This window comes from Podarcis vaucheri, assembly GCF_965113315.1.
Source record: "Podarcis vaucheri genome assembly, chromosome: 5".
In the NCBI taxonomy this organism is placed as follows: Eukaryota; Metazoa; Chordata; class Lepidosauria; order Squamata; family Lacertidae; genus Podarcis; species Podarcis vaucheri.
The window spans coordinates 55,091,000-55,107,363 of NC_138763.1; the positions used below are offsets into that span (position 1 = coordinate 55,091,000).

Here is a 16,364-nt window from a genome sequence, read left to right on the forward strand (position 1 = left end):
ATTTACGGCATGTAGTGCCTTAAAGGAAAATGTGATGAAAATGGTATACAGGTGGTACATGACCCCAGTTAAGCTAGCAAAAATTTACCATTTGCCTGACAATAAATGCTGGAAATGTAAGGAAACTGAAGGTACTTTTTATCATCTTTGGTGGACATGCCCGAAGATTAAGGTCTTCTGGGAGATGATATATAATGAAATGAAAAAGGTATTTAAATATACCTTTCTTAAGAAACCAGAGGCCTTTCTCTTGGGCATTGTCGGCCAATTGGTGCAAAAAAAGGACAGAATTTTCTTTATGTATGCAACAACAGCAGCAAGAATACTGATTGCAAAGTATTGGAAGACACAAGATCTACCCACCGTGGAAGAATGGCAGATGAAAGTGATTGACTATATGACATTGGCGGAAATGACGAGCAGAATTCGAGACCAGGGAAAGGAGACTGCGGAAGAAGATTGGAAGAAATTCAAGATTTATCTTAAGGACTATTATAAACTTGATGAAGTTTAGAATGTCGAGATTCTATAGAGAGAAAGGGTTGCAGTAATATAAGATTAGAATAAGAAAGGACTATGACGAATTAGAGTTGGAAAAAACATTTATAAGTTGCTATAAAACTTGGACATGAGGATGCAGAAAGGGGAGGTATGGGGAAGTCCGAGGAAAGAAGTTTATGAAATGACATTATGAAATTATACTTGTTTGTTTGTTTGTTTTCTTTTTTGTGTTTGTCTGTTATAAAAACTTTTGTAAAACTAATAAAAAATATTATAAAAAAAAAAGTGCACATGTATGAATATTTAATAGATAAGAATGGGGGGGGGGACCTGTTGCCCTCCCAAGTGTTTCTCCATATGCCAGCTCCCATCAGCTGCAGCCAGCAGGGCCAGTGGTTAGGGTGATGGGTGTTGTAGTACAGCAACAGCTGGCAGGTGCCATATTGGCTGCTACTTCTCTAGTTCCTCTACCCCAAACACCTCTCACAGCACTTTAAGCACCTTCCTTCTATGCAGAAAATACTTCCCTTATTGAAAGCGGCTCCCAAGCCACAAGCTGTGAACGGTTTTGTGACGAGGTAGGGAAGTTTGTGGGGCCCACGCCACAAGCTACAACATTCTTGCCATAGGGTAAACCACAGTACAATTTGCATAGCCTTTCTGAAGCTTTAACCAGGATCCAGCTCAATCAGGGAAGCAGCTTAAATTTCACCAGAAGGTAGTGATCACATAATGTTCTCTTTAGTGAGGTCCTCTGAAGTTGGCAGTCACTGAAAGCATCACTGGGTGCCTGGGGGGACTTTAAATTGTCCTTTTGTTCTCTGCCACAGGCTTTCAATGGATACACACAGGTATTTCACACAATTAAACCTTTTCCCTATTGAAGGGCATTAGTAATATGTTGGGAGTTTTCTCAACAAAATGTAGTTTGTTCTTTTCATACATGATTGCATCAGAAGGTAGATATTTTGCATTAAACAGATATACAGAAGATGGGTCTGATCAAATGTTGATTCATATCTTTCAACATAATCATCAGCTTCCTAGGTGAAAGATACCAAAATGTTCACTTCTGTAAGTTTGAATATGCAACTTCGATATACCAGGAACAGCAGTCCTGGTCATTATCAAGTGCCCACATTAAAGTCCTTTGTAGTAGAAGACTTCTGTTTCTTCCGTGGAAGCGGCTATTTCAGGTTCAAGATCACTTGTTTTTATCTGGAAAACAGACATGAAATTCTCACAATTTCAAACTTATTACCAGTTCTTATGTACACCACAGCTCTCTGCACAAGGATAAGTCAATATATTTCCATTAGGATCATCACACAAAATAAGTGTGTTACAGGAATCGTATAACACAAATCTTATGCTAGAATCTCTGAAGCATTAGCACTGAAGACAACAGAACTACTCAGAAGTCGATCCCTCTTGAAAATACATATAAATGTACTGAGGAAAGGGTTTCAGTTTGACGTGCCACATTTCAATGCTGTTTCTAGTTACAGGTTAGCAAATACAGTCTCTAGAACAGGAGACAAACCCCTATATTAACTTGAGAGGTAGGCCCCATCAGCAATTCTCAGAGTGTTTTAACAATCCCTCTTCCCAGGGAACTCTGGGAATTGTAGCTCTGTGAGGAAACAGGAGCCTCCTAACAACTCTCAGCACCCTTAACAAACTTGTTGTTGGTAGCTGTCTGTCTCGGGAGGCAATGGAGTGTGCCTCTGGGGGTGCAGAGCTGTGGCTGCAGAGACCAGAAGCTTGTAACTGTTGCCCTCCCACGTTTTTGCTGCATTAGCAATACCAGAGTGACGTCGCTGGGGAGCAGGCCTGCACAGTGTCTATGGAGGTCCTAGGCTGCCCAGATGACATGTCCCCCATCTTGGCTTTGCTGAAGTGGTCCAAAGGAAAGCAGAGCAATACATTTGGCACCAGCTTGGGTGCAAGAGTTGCCAGAAGGAAGGGTGCAAGACACCATCCAAATGACTTAGGGACTCTACTCCAGCTTTAACAAACTTCTTTGGGGGAAGCCATGACTGTTTAAAGTGGTATAATAGTGCTTTGCAGTGCTTTTTTCTAAAAGTTTAGGGGTACTCTCATTTTCCTACTCATATTGAAATACTGCCCCTCAATGAGACCAAACTTAGATTCACAAAATGTTTATTTCAAAGGTCCCTCCCCCCCCCCTTTTAAGGTATCTGACTTTCAGGAGACACAACACCCCCTATGCCAAATCTGCACCTTTTATGTGGAAGTATTTGAAAACTTAGTCATCATATCAGGCCCTGTGCTCCATCCAGGTTTTCTTATCTCTTTTCCCCATAGCAACTCATATTTAAAACACAGCCATTCTAGGGACACTGGGAGCTGCTACAAGGAAAATTCCAAGGAGCCACATGCAAACCCAGCTTGGGTAGATTTCTGCCTTTCTGATTCTTTCAATGCCTTTTGCCCTTAAGACTGCCAGCAGAGATTTGCAAAGAGAACAGAACGCAAGAACTACCTTGCCAATCGGTGGCATCCAACTGAGCGAAACGGGGACCATTCCTCCAAGAACTGCAGCTGTCAAAACATATCTCAGCGGATTCAAAACAAATGGATTTCGAAGTAAACTGCTTCTGCTGCAAAAGAGATTGCATGGGTAGATTATTATATAGCATGGTACCATATAGGGTCTGTATAACCAGTCACAAGCTCTCTTGTATGGAATCACAGAATTGTAGAGTTGGAAGGGAACACGAATATCATCTAGTTCAACTCCCTGCAATGCAGGAATCTTTCGCCCAACACGGGGCTCAAACCCACAACCCTGTGATTAAGAGTCTCATGCTCTACCAACTGAGCTTTCTGAGGAGCAGGAGTGCTGGAAGACATTTGGAAGAATAGCTCAGGAAGACAGCTATGAGCTGCTGCTAATCCAACACTGTAGGGACAGTTGTCTCATCCTTCAAGGCATTTAAGTTGAAGGGAACATTATGGTCTTTCTCCTGGGTCAAAGTACAAAGTGTTCTATTATCTCAGGCTTTTACCACCTGTGAGTTAACATTCCCATGGTTATGCTCAAGGTAAAAGTGTTCAGGTTAGAGACCCACGATACCTTCTGCAGAATGTGAGAAAATCCCTGAGGTTAGCCTACTGCTGTGAGAAGATGCAGACTTCTAAAAGTCAGTGGCTTGCTTCTGTCTCCGAATCTGTGGCCCTCCAGGTGTTGCTGGACTACAACGCCCATCATCCCTGACCTCTGGTCATGATGTCTGAGGATGATGGGGAAGACAATATCTGGAGGGCGACAGGTCGGGGCAGGACTCATGTTCGAGAATGACGCCACATTCTCTCTCTGATCCAAGAAATGTGAAGAAACTTGCAAGAGGCAGAAATAAGAATAGCTGCGGACCACCCCAGTAGCAAGGCAATGAGAGTTTTGTTTAAGGGACCTATGCTGAAGATGCCTTACCGCTTTAAGAGCTGAAGAGCAACCTCTGGCAAAAATATTGCTGTACCAAACATTACTGCTCGGGATAGCGCTGTTTGTTCCACAGCCTAGGGAGAGTGAGAAAACACACACAGAGGTAAGTAAATGTCACAATACAGATTTGTGTACTTATGCTGCAATCTGTCTAACAATCCTGCTTTTTTCTAACATACAAAAATATTAGGAAGGTGCATTTGTTTAAAAAGAGGCTCAAAGTGGCACAATGGGGGTGGGAGGGAAAACGGGAGAGAAAACGAAAGTCAACGAAGTGAGTTAAGGTGGCAGAACTTACCTGAACTCTCTCTCTCATTACTTTACTAAATTTATCCTAAATGCAGATCTGCTAAGGTAAAAGGTAAAGGACTCCTGGACGGTTAAGTCCAGTCAATGGCGACTATGGGGTTGCAGCGCTCATCTTGCTTTCAGGCCGAGGCAGCTGGCATTTGTCCACAGACAGCTTTCTGGGTCATGTGGCCAGCATGACTAAATCCCTACTAGTGCAACAGAACACTGTGATGGAAACCAGAGTGCACGGAAACACTGTTTACCTTCCTGCTGCAGCGGTACCTATTTATCTACTTGCACTGGTGTGCTTTCAAACTGCTAGGTTGGCAGGAGCTGGGACTGAGCAACGGGAGCTCACCCCAAAACGGGGATTCGAAGCACAAACCTTCGAAGTGCAAGAGGCTCAGTGGTTTAGACCACAACGTCATCTGCTAAGGCACCCCCTTAGCATAGCTGTCAACTTTTCCCTTTTTTAAAGGGAAATTCCCTTATTCCGAATAGGATTCCTCGCAAGAAAAGGGAAAATTGACAGCTATGCTCCTTAGCTTCCCTTGTCAAAGTGAGGTGCACTAGAATATGGAAAAGCTTGTCAGGATTGGGGAACTTGCAGCCCTCCAGATGGATTACGACCCTCGTCGACCGTGATCATTGGCTATACTGACTGGGGCTGATGGAGTTGGGATCTAAAGCACCTGTTTCCCCATTGCAGCTAGGGGTTTCCATTACACGAACAACATGTGATGAATGTTTGGTTGGGTAGGGGATTATTGGGTTGTGAAAAAGTCACAATATGGGACATTAGCTCAGTACTGCCTTGTCTGGACAGTTGCTCTCCAGCATTTCAGACAGGGGTCTCCCCCAGCCCTACCTGGAGACGCTGGGGATTGAACCGGGGACCTTCTGCATGCAAAGCAGATGCTCTACCACCAAGCCATCTCCAAGGCCAGTCTTGCCAGCAGCATAGTCAGCTATGGAGCAAGCAGCCAAGTCCTTCTTGGTTCTACCACAAATAGCCATGTCCCAGGTGTCCCACAGAGAAAGAGACAAACAAGATTTTGTCCCCACTGGGGATGCATACTGAACGCACCCCTCTGAAAAAGGCAGCTGGGGAAATGGATGAAATATGAGAAAAGTGAGCAGACAGCCGCAGGAGGCATTGGTGGTGGGCAATCAAGGAGGAATCCCTAAGTGTTACCAGACAGGAGAAGGAGAAGGAAGGACTGAGTCAGTTCAGGCTCTTTTATGTCAAAGTGGTCAGGGGCAGCTGATGAGCACAGGTGCCAGATTTGGGGACATTGCTTCCCACCCCACGAGAGGTTGAGAAGGGGAAGAATGAAATACCTGTCGCTTTTCTTACCTTTTCTCCAGCTTTTTGAGACATCCCAATGACCTGGCCTTGGCTGTCCACGACCTCAATCCCATTCTCATACTCACTGCTTCTAGTTACCATCACATTCAACGCACACAAGAGGGCTGCAAAAGAAAAGGAACACAAACATTTGTCTGAAAGCAGGTCACTGGTGATTTTTACGTTCACACTGAATGCACGTTGTATCGCATATTCAGGCAATTCTGAGTGCTGCTGCCAAGTCCATTTATCTCACAAGAAGCTAGACTTCCCAAAGGATTACTTTCAGGCTTGATGGCAATACAGTGGTACCTCAGAAGCTGATGGGAATCCATTCCAGAAGTCCATTCGACTTCCAAAATGTTCGAAAACCAAGGCATGGCTTCAAATGGGCTGCAGGAAGCTCCTGCAGCCCATCGGAAGCCACAGAAGTCACATCGGACATTCAGGTTCCAAAGAACGGTTGCACTCACTTCCGGTATTTGATCGTTCGGGAGCCAAAACGTTTGACTCACAAAGTATTCGGGATCCAAGGTACGACTGTATCCTTAAAACATGAGGCCACCTGAGCCTCAAGAGAGAGCAAAGAACCCAGGAGTACCCCCAAGCCATGTACCTGCTCCTTCAGAGGGAGTGTAACCCCATGAAGAGCAGACAACCTCCCACCCATCCAGTATAGGGAACTGCCCACTAACAGTGCCTCAGTCTTGTCAGGATTGAGCCTCAGTTTTTTTGGCTCTCATCCAGTCCATTATCAAGGCAGGACAACCATGTGCAGGCTTTCCATGTCTGGGAAGCTTGAAAATTTATGGTTACTCATCTGCAGCACACTTCCTGGAACATTTAATATCCCAATGCTGCCACCAGCTCAAGGGGACAGGGACCAGTTTCCAACCAAACCCCTGCGCTGCAAGGTAGTAAACTGCCACCACTCCTGTTTGCCATCCAACCACTCAGGCCCACGAGAAAGCGAGTGAATGGTTTAGATCAGGGGTCAGCAACCTTTTTTCAGCTGTGGGCTGGTCCACCGTCCCTCAGACTTGTGGGGGGCCAGTCTATATTTGAGAGGGGGGGAATGAACGAATTTCTATGCCCCACAAATAACCCAGAGATGCATTTTAAATAAAAGGACACATTCTACTTACATGCTGATTCCCAGACCGTCCGTGGGCCAGATTGAGAAGGCGAATGGGCCACATCCGGCCCCCGGGCCTTAGGTTGCCTTTCCCTGGTTTAGATCCTTTATCCCAGGGCTGGCCAACTCCCATGAGGCTGAGATCTACTTTCTGAATTAAAATCTGGCAGTGATCTACCCATTTTGGGGGGGGTTCAGCTCAAAGTTGTTGAGCTTCTGTGGGGGAAGCCAGTGATCTACCACTGACGTCCAGTGACCTACTGGTAGATCACAATCTACCTGTTGGACGTGCCTGCTTTATCCTGTTTGGAGGCAAGTAAAACCATCAAGTCAAGCAAGTGCCCATTCCCCGTCTTAACCATGGAGAGTTCGAAAGAACAGCTTTCCATCTGAAAGGTTCTTGAATGATTTTCTTGTTTTCTTACCTGTGAGTGGGCCAGGCATGAAGTTCCTGAAGGCGCGCTGCCCGGAAGGACTCAGATTATAACGAGTTACAAAGTAGTGAGGAAGAGCCTAGAGACAAAAGGCTGTATTCTTTTATTTATTACAACATATATATCCCACCTTTCCTGCAAGGGAGTTTAGGCAGAGAGACTGTGACTGGCCCATGGTCACACAGTGCGCTTCATGGCTGAGTGGAGATTTGAACTCTGGTCTCCAAGGTCCTAGATTAATACCACTCTCTCTGTGAAGAAGGATTGACTGTTAAACCACTCTGGGAATTGTAGCTTGAAGTGGGGGGTGGGGCAGGGACTAGAAGTTTTCTAGCAACTCTCAGCACCCTTAGCAAATCACAGCTCCCAGAATTCTTTGGGGGAAGCCATGACCGTTTAAAGTGATATTGTGGTGCTTTAATGTGTGGTGTGGATCTGGCCTTGCATTTCCTGCTGTATAACAGCAAGTCAGATTCAAAACATGAGAGGGAGTCGTAGAGTTAGAAGGGACCACAAGGGCCACCTAGTCCAATCGCTTACAATGCAGGAACCTTTTGCCCATCAAAGGGCAAATGTGAGGCAAAGGCAGCCTTCCCAGGCCATACACCACCCCCAGACACACCTGCTCTCCCTAGACCAGCTCTGAGACCCTCAGATGTTTTTGCCTGGCTGGAATGTGATAACGCTTCTTTTGCTTGCTTCAATGGAGGAAAGATGGGGGGTGCAAGTGTGTGCAGAAAGCAGTCTACTGTAAAAAGGCAAATGCCCCCCCCGAAGGGAATATGGTATAAAATTTGGTAATACGTACTCCCATGCAGGAGGCATATGTGATTGCCCCAAAGGAGAGAAGTAATTGCTTTCGTGAAAACACCTATAAAAAACAAACGCACAATCAGAAGAAATTCATTATCCACAATGCTGGCACAATTCACCTCATACGGCCTTTTAAAAATACATAGCTATGTTTTACCATTTCTGTAGTTTTCTTCTCGTCTTGTCTTGGAGCATTCCCATTTGCCAAGCTGACTCCAGCGATATAGTAATGGAAAAGGAACTGCAACATTCAGGATGACAAGCACGCAACCTCAACGTTACTTAACACATCCACTAATAAATATATGACAAATTAACAGAAAATTGATTGCTCGTTACCTGGCAAATAAAAGCTGACGATGTTTTTCTGTGTGGTAATAAAGTAACGACAACCTGTGAATAAAATGTCATGAAGGAGGGAAAGTATTGACAATCTCACAAGGACACACTTCAGCAACAACAATTTAGATAGCGCAGGTGATAATTTTATGTTTTGCTGTCGCACCTAAGCAGCTTCCCACCCTCAGCAGATGTTGCCTGACTAACTCCCATCATCCTCATTAGCCCTGCTGGCTAGAACTAATGGGAGACATTGAAGTCCAACATCTGGAGGACCACAGGTTAGCCACTCTCAACCTAAAGCAGGGATGAGGAACCTGTGGTCCTGCCAGATGTTGCTGGACCATAACTCCCATAATGTTGATGGGAGATGAGAGTCCAACAATGCGGAGTCAGCCAGCCTTTCCTTGAGGGGTCCTCCAGCTCTGTTGATGAATTAAGCTGATCTTCTGATTTGTGATGCATCTTGTATTTTAAACAATGCAATTTTATTTTTGGCTTCATGCTCTTCACAGCCTCTTCCCTCCCCCTTAATGTTGATGATATACAATTTCTGCAAATAAACTAACATCTGGAAGGCCACAGGTTTCCCACTCCTTATTTAAAGAGACTGATCCAGAAGCAATACACACTGGCCAATATCTCTCCCAGCTCCAATGTTATCAGCAGCAATATGGGAGCTACAGAAATGTGGTTGCGCCCAGGCCGCATCAACAACATCTGAAGGAATTAAGATAACATTGATAGGGTGGGGAGCTAACAACACGCTTCTTATGCTAGCATTCTTCTCACCCTGAGGCCCACATCACCCATGGCTGTCGAACACTGCCTGAATAGTATAGCAGCCACACCATACGTACAGCATAATGTAGCTAGGCTTCAGTTATGGCCATTCACACATTACAAAAGCTTTATAAGCTGCACACATTATAACTTGCATAAATTCAGCATATACAGGAATCCTCTTGTGTGTCAATTTACATACAAGGTTCATGTACGCTTACCAAATTCAACGTGCTTACAGTACGTACGCAAGGGATGCATTTCCATGGGATGCACTCCACACAAAACCTCTCTCCATCTACTGCAATATTCAGAAATAAAGGGTGCCTAGTGGAAGTTTTGCCATAAAACACATCTTAAGTCGACATGCTGTTTGGAGCTACAATGTTGTTGTGCAGAGTGCTTCTGCTCAGTGCCCCAACCTATCAGCCACACCCCCTTCCAGGATACTTCATTACTATTCCCTTTCTCTAAGCTTCCCACTTCCTCCTCCCCACAACAGCAATCAGTGCCCTCTGATTATGCTCAGTCCTTGTTGGGCTGTTTGCATTCTCTCCCACCCCATGTTCCTTTTCCCCCATAAAGTTTTCTGTACTTCCGAAAAAACCCGCTTTCCCCGAGCCTGTTGACACGAGCTCGTTGTTTGTGGGTGGTGCTTGTTTCAGCAACAAAAGGATAGGCATTCCAACTGTGAGTTCACTATTAGTGCACATGTGTGTGTGAATATATTCCAAGTCTTTATAGGCCCTGGATCATAGAACCGTAGAGATGGAAGTGACCCTGTGAGGAGAATTCACCCCTCCCATACCCAAGAATCTCCTGATCATCTCCTGATGGTCTCTGCTGACTCTCCACAGAGGAGGAGGTGTGTCCTGCCTATCTACTTATTCTGCCCAGCAACATATCTGTGTGTGTGAGAGAGAGTCAGTCAGTCAGTGTATCGGAGAAAGTGAGAGTGTTAGAGATCCTAGAGATAAGGTTGCTGCTAAGAGCAGCTGCAGACTCTCAGTGTAGCATTGATTTATGCTTAGCATATTCAGCTCTGTATATAGTTTTGTATCATAGTTGTAGTTACAGAATAAAAGGAAGATATTCTACAGAGCTGCTCTCCGAGTGGTTTATACTCTGCAAGACTCTGCAAAACTCTGCTGCGCAACGACTGTATTATTGAGACAGTGAATCCGGTGCTCTCAGCTCTAAGCTGTGAGTCCACAGCACTGTGACCTGTTCCTGCGAGAAGGAGGTCTCTGATGGTGCTACCCAGCTCGCCCAGCCCAGTCGGGGTTGAGGTGCATGAGTCGAGTTGGTGCACTGGCTCTAGGGCGATGATGACACCCTGAGGATCATCTAATCCAGGCAAAGGGAACCTCGGCCCTCCAGATGTTTTGGGACTACAACTCCCATCATCCCTAGCTAACAGGACCAGTGGTCAGGGATGATGGGAGTTGTAGTCCCAAAAACATCTGGAGGGCCAAAGATTGCCTATGCCTGATCTAATCCAACTCCCTGCAATGCAGGAATATGCAGCCATCCTATACTGGGATTGAACCTGCAATCTTGGATGTTCTCAGCACTACACTCTAACCAACTGAGCTATCCAGGCTGACATGTCAAAACAAGTGCAATTGCAGTTGCTGAGTCGATAGCTGCTTCTTTCACTAGTGCATGTTTGTTCCACTGACATAACGTTAGAATGGCCCTGCTTAACCAGGCCAGTGCCCACCTAGCATCGTCTTCTCATGGTGGCCAATGAGAAGCCTGCAAGCAGGAACTGACCAGCAATAACGCTCTCTTCTCCTACATAGTATTCAGAAGCAGGCTAACTCTGACTCTAGAGTTAGAACTTAGCCACTGCGGGTAGCAGCCAACGACACCCTTAATCTCCCTGAATTTGTCCAATCCTCTTTTAAAGCTATCCTAGCTGGTGACCATCACTACCTCTTGCAGGAATGAAAATTGTTTTCCTTTAAATGACACACACACACTCTCACACATACACACACAATGATTTGTAGCACATCATAACCATAGACTACACAAGTTAATCAGTTAATGTGGGTGAAACAAGCGACTGGTGGCTGAAGAGTCCTGCCTTTTGGGGGAAGGCAGCGAACCAGACTTCTCCTTCAGTAGCTCTTTTAATGTGGAATCCACTCAATCTGTGAGATTCTGGACTACAGCAAGGGGAAACTGGCATATTTATCGCTCACAGACACTCTGGAAATGGCTATCATTACTCACCAGTGGAGCATAAATAGGCAGGAAAGCTGAAGAGAGAGAGAGAAGGAATATTTTTTTTAATTCAGCAAAATCAACTGTTATGTAGGTTGTCTCCGTGGTCTAACTGAGGCCCCTATACATTTAAAGCAGTACCATACCACTTTAGAAAGTCATGGCTTCCCTCAAAGAATCCTGGGGGCTGTAGTTTGTTAAGGATGGTAAGAGTGGTTAGAAGACTCCCCCCCCCCCAATCCCCCTCACAGAGCTACAATTTCCAGAGTGGTTTAACTGTCAGTGCCTCTCCCCAGTGAACTACGGTAATTGTAAATTCTGTGAGTGGATAGGCACCTCCTAACAACTCTCAGCACCCTTTAATTACTGTTCCTAGGATTCTTTGGGGACTATTTATGAGATCAGTGGAGTCATTTATGGAATAAAGGGAGCACGATAAGAAAAGGAAGTCAGTTATTAGAGCAAAAAATGCAAAAACAATGACACCTTATGAACCAATTGTTTATGTGAGGGGAAATGCAATGAACTTTCCACACATTTCTTGGAACCAGCACCTTGCAAGTGACTAGAAGGCAAGTACATTTAAATGAAAACTGAGGTCTCCATATCTAACACACATATCCATCAACTGCACAAAAATGATTACAGGTTGCATGTTGCCTACTACCCCAGCAGCGGTAATAAAGGCATTTAAGAAGCAACTAGCACAAGTTCCACCGATACAATTTGCTAGTAAGTGGAACAGTATTTATATTACTCAGGATAACAAGCCACAAATGTTGTATAAGCATATAAACAGTTTTTAGTAAAAACTACGTATGGAAACTGACCTGGAGGCCTAAGTAAGAAAGGAATTGTTTCGCCAGTGCAAGGATGTACAGAGGCCTTCAAGGAGAAAAGCAAACAGGAAACCCCAAAGAATTAGGATATGTTTTTTTAAAATATCAGCTAAAAGAATACCTAGACATGTTATAAAAACTCACCAAACTTAGCTTCCAGGCGTCTCTTATCTAAGCATTAAAACAAAGGGATTTTTAAAAAACCATTTAGAGTAAGTTTTGTTGCATATCATGTCCCTGTCCCACCCGCACATTATGTTTTGAGTTTTCAGGAATATGCTTCCAACATTTTACCACAGCAGTAGAGATTCAACCAATAAAATTTTTGCCCAAGCAGCCTCTGGAAGACCTCTCAGCTAGATCCTGTAGAAACCATCAGGAACATGGAAGACAAACTTTCCAGGGATGTTGTAATATGTTCTAAACAATTTTGAACAAGGAGCAGACATTCCACTGAAAGGCTTCTAGCCTTTTGTCGGTTCCCTGACAAAACTGAGGTGCTATCTACTCTCTCTAGCTGTGATTCCAGGGATGATCAGGTCGCACATGGCACATGACAATTTACACACATCTTAACTGGCCCTGAAATTCCCTCCTGCTGTAAAGTACTGAAACACACTAACTACAGGAGCAGTCCTTCCATACCCAGAAAGCAAGAGTCACCCCCTGGTGCAAAATGAAGACATTTGGGCCACACTGCATCCCCAGTTACCCCCCACCACCACTTCTCACACAGGTGTTGGGAAGATATATGAGATGGGTGAAAAATCTTCCTGTCGCCCTGTCACTTTGCATACCGCAAATGGTAATTAATTACAATATACTGTATACATAATGTTGTTAGTGGAAGAAGAAGGTCAGATACCTTTTTGTCCTGCAAGGACTCTGCGATGTTTTCTTTACTAGTTGGCAAAAGGGTTCTGGATATGGCGATTTCATTCTATTTTACAAGGAAAAGCAGAGAGGTAGGATCACACACACAGTTTCTAACCCTGCTTCATCATCTACCTGTATTCAAACTGTACTTTTGGCAGAGGGGGTTGGGTTCAAAGCAGCTACCTCTCATTTAGATCAGGAGAACAGCAGCTCGTGGTGACAGGGTTAACCCCCCCCTTTTTTTTTGTCCCAGAGCCGCTGCTCTGATCAGCACTGACAGCCCTCCATATCCTCGTGGGGAAATCAGATGTCAGGAGATCAGATCACAAATCTTCCACATCACATATAACCCATCACTGGGTGTGTGTGTGGAATAATTATATAAGCTCCACACACAAAACAGGCAGATCCATTTTTAAAGGCTGAGAATTTAAAGTTGGGACTCCTATGCATGCTTACTAGAAAGTTCCACTTAAATCAATGGAAATAATAATCAGTAGTGCACCCCTGGGAGTAAGCAGGCATAGGTGTGCCCTGCAAAGAGATGTGGCAGCCCGGACCGGAGGGGAGGCGGAAGAGAAACAATTGGGGGGAAACCAGTTGGGGGGGGGGGAAACTGAAGGTGGGGTGAAGCAGAAGAAAATCAGGCCTTCACATTTCTAGCCTAGCGTGACATTCAAAATGCAGACTGAGAAACATGGTTGATCTAACATTAGCTCTTTATCAATGTCAAGGTACAAAAATTAAATAGATAAGCTACTTACATTTGGTATAAACAGGAGCGTAGGGTCCAAAATATCTACCCAATGAAGAAACCTTTGAAAAAAGGTCTAAAGAAAGAGATATACTTTTTGAGTATTCAGGTATTTTGTGAAGCCGTTATTCTTAAACCAAGCATAGGTAGCCAATAATCTGTGCCCGACACCTAATTCTATTTGCATCTTAAACACTTCTTTTATTTCAACTTCCTAAACTGCCCTCTGTCTCTTTATTGTGCTAAAGCAACACAAAATTAAAAATTAAAAATTGTCCAGTAGCACCTTAGAGACCAACTAAGTTTGTTCTGGGTATAAGCTTTCGTGTGCACTGTTGGCCACACACTTACCTAGTAAAAAACTACACTGAACACAGTTGGGGAGGAATACATGGGACTGTGTCGTACAAAGCACCATTCACAACTATTAGTACACACTGGAGTTTTGTTTTTTAAATGTGCACCCAAATAAAAATCCATGTCTCCCAAGCCATGAACCCAAGCTGTGAATTAACATATTTTCCCCAAATCAGCCTGGCCATATGACCCGGAAGCTGTACGCCGGCTCCCTCGGCCAATAAAGCGAGATGAGCGCCGCAACCCCAGAGTCGGCCACGACTGGACCTAATGGTCAGGGGTCCCTTTACCTTTACCTCCTTGGCAGCTAAGTGAACTGGTCAATACATTTTAAGATGTTACAACAGATTTTCCAACAAACCCAACATGTGAAGTGTTAACTGCACTTGAGAATATTCACATTCAACAAACTACTAACCTAGTTTCTGCTTTCTGGAGTATCCTAGAACAGGTATCAGCAGGACACAGTGAGTAAGGTAAAGGGACCCTGACCATTAGGTACAGTCGTGACCGACTCTGGGGTTGCGGCGCTCATCTCGCTTTATTGGCCGACGGAGCCGGCATACATGCGGTCATGTGGCCAGCATGACTAAGCCGCTTCTGGTGAACCAGAGCAGCGCACAGAAACGCCGTTTACCTTCCCACCGGAGCGGTACCTATTTATCTACTTGCACTTGGACGTGCTTTCAAACTGCTAGGTTGGCAGGAACAGGGGGCCGAGCAACAGGGGTGAGAGCAACAGGCGGTCACCCGTCACAGGGATTCGCACAGACGACCTTCTGATCGGCAAGTCCTAGGCTCTGTGGTTTAACCCACAGCGCCACATACTTTTGAGTGGGCATGTATTGGACTGCACTTTTGCAAGCAGTTTAAGATATTTCTTTAGGAGCTGGGTTCGAGGGATAATTGTTACGAATGAGACTGTAGCACACACACGCCGCTTTGTCAATTTACAGTGGGCAGCCTTTCACTGCAATTCATACCGGGCCCCAGAAATTCTGGTTTCACAATCTCCTGCACGCAATGGGAGCAAGGCTCTCTCTGAACGCTGCAAGGCTCCCCTCTGAATAGACGTGCGTGGTCGAGACATGCATAGGATCGCATGAGGGAGAAGTGTCGGCAAAGCAATGCAAAGGGAGGAGCGATGGGCGATCGCCGCCGCCCGCTTGCAAACGCCATTCAGTCCTCCCTGCCCTTTGCACAGTCTGCCCTCCTTCCTTCCACCACATGCTTCCCTCCGACCTTCTACTCGCCGCGATCTGCAGCAACCCCCGCCGCCGCCCCATAACCCCTGCGCTTCAAAGTCATACTTGGCCCTCGCTTCTCCAGAACTGCCAGTTCAAATCCATGAGGCTCAGCGCGCAACGCCGGAAAGCGTCTGCTCCGGAAAAGCTTCGGCGGCGCACCAGCGGAGCCCACTTCCCTTCTCTGCTCAGGCCCAGCCTCTCGCGCGAAGCGTATTCTGCGCGGCTGGATCGAGAGGCTTCTGCCTTTACCTATGAATGGCTAGGGGGGATAGTTTTTGCTTTGCCGGTCAAAGGCGCAGGGAACTGCGCCACTGCTCTTGCGCATTTGAGAAACAAAACAAAAACGCAACCCCTTTATCGATCTCCAAAGAGGAGCGCGGTTTTATGCTGCATACTTTGGAGTAAGTTCCGAGTAAGCATGCCTAGGGTTCGACTGCCGCGCCTCCCCCGGGTAAGGGACCCGTGGTTTTAGCAATTGCACGACAGGCAGAAATTGGACGGGAAAAGCTTTTCCCGATGTGAAGTTTTCGGGGTGGAGAGGGCAGCAGCTCACGAAGCTCTGCCAGGCAAAGCGGCTGCCTCTCCACGTAGCGCACCTTAATTCCCCCCTGGACTGTTTAAAACAAATAGGGGCTTTCTACTTAAGTGTAGGGACGCGGGTGGCGCTGTGGGTAAAAGCCTCAGCGCCTAGGGCTTGCCGATCGAAAGGTCCCGGAAATGTCTCTGGACAGCGCTGGCTCCTGGCCTCTAGAGTGAGATGAGCGCACAACCCTAGTCTGTCAAGACTGGCCCGTACGGGCAGGGGTACCTTTACCTTACTTAAGTGTAGAACTAGGGAATACGAAAATGAACGACACCCCCTCATTCATTTATGCAGATTCGATTTTCCCTTTTAACCTATGTATTTGAAAGGGAGACTCCACCCCTTTATTTACCACTCGCAACG

At 45.6% G+C, this 16,364-nt stretch overlaps 1 protein-coding gene across 1 annotated transcript; it reads right to left on the reverse strand.

The window, feature by feature from the left end:
• Positions 1-787: 787 nt before the first annotated feature.
• Positions 788-15,589, reverse strand: SFXN4 (sideroflexin 4). The gene is made up of 14 exons (XM_082222703.1): positions 15,482-15,589; positions 13,825-13,890; positions 13,050-13,124; positions 12,329-12,355; positions 12,176-12,230; positions 11,355-11,380; positions 8,331-8,384; positions 8,149-8,232; positions 7,987-8,049; positions 7,170-7,257; positions 5,619-5,734; positions 3,959-4,044; positions 3,008-3,125; positions 788-1,719 (listed from the first exon to the last, which is right to left on the reverse strand). Exons 1-14 carry the CDS (start codon positions 15,518-15,520, stop codon positions 1,642-1,644), a joined length of 975 nt encoding a protein of 324 aa, XP_082078829.1. The 5' UTR covers positions 15,521-15,589; the 3' UTR covers positions 788-1,641.
• Between the last annotated feature and the right edge of the window lie 775 nt (positions 15,590-16,364).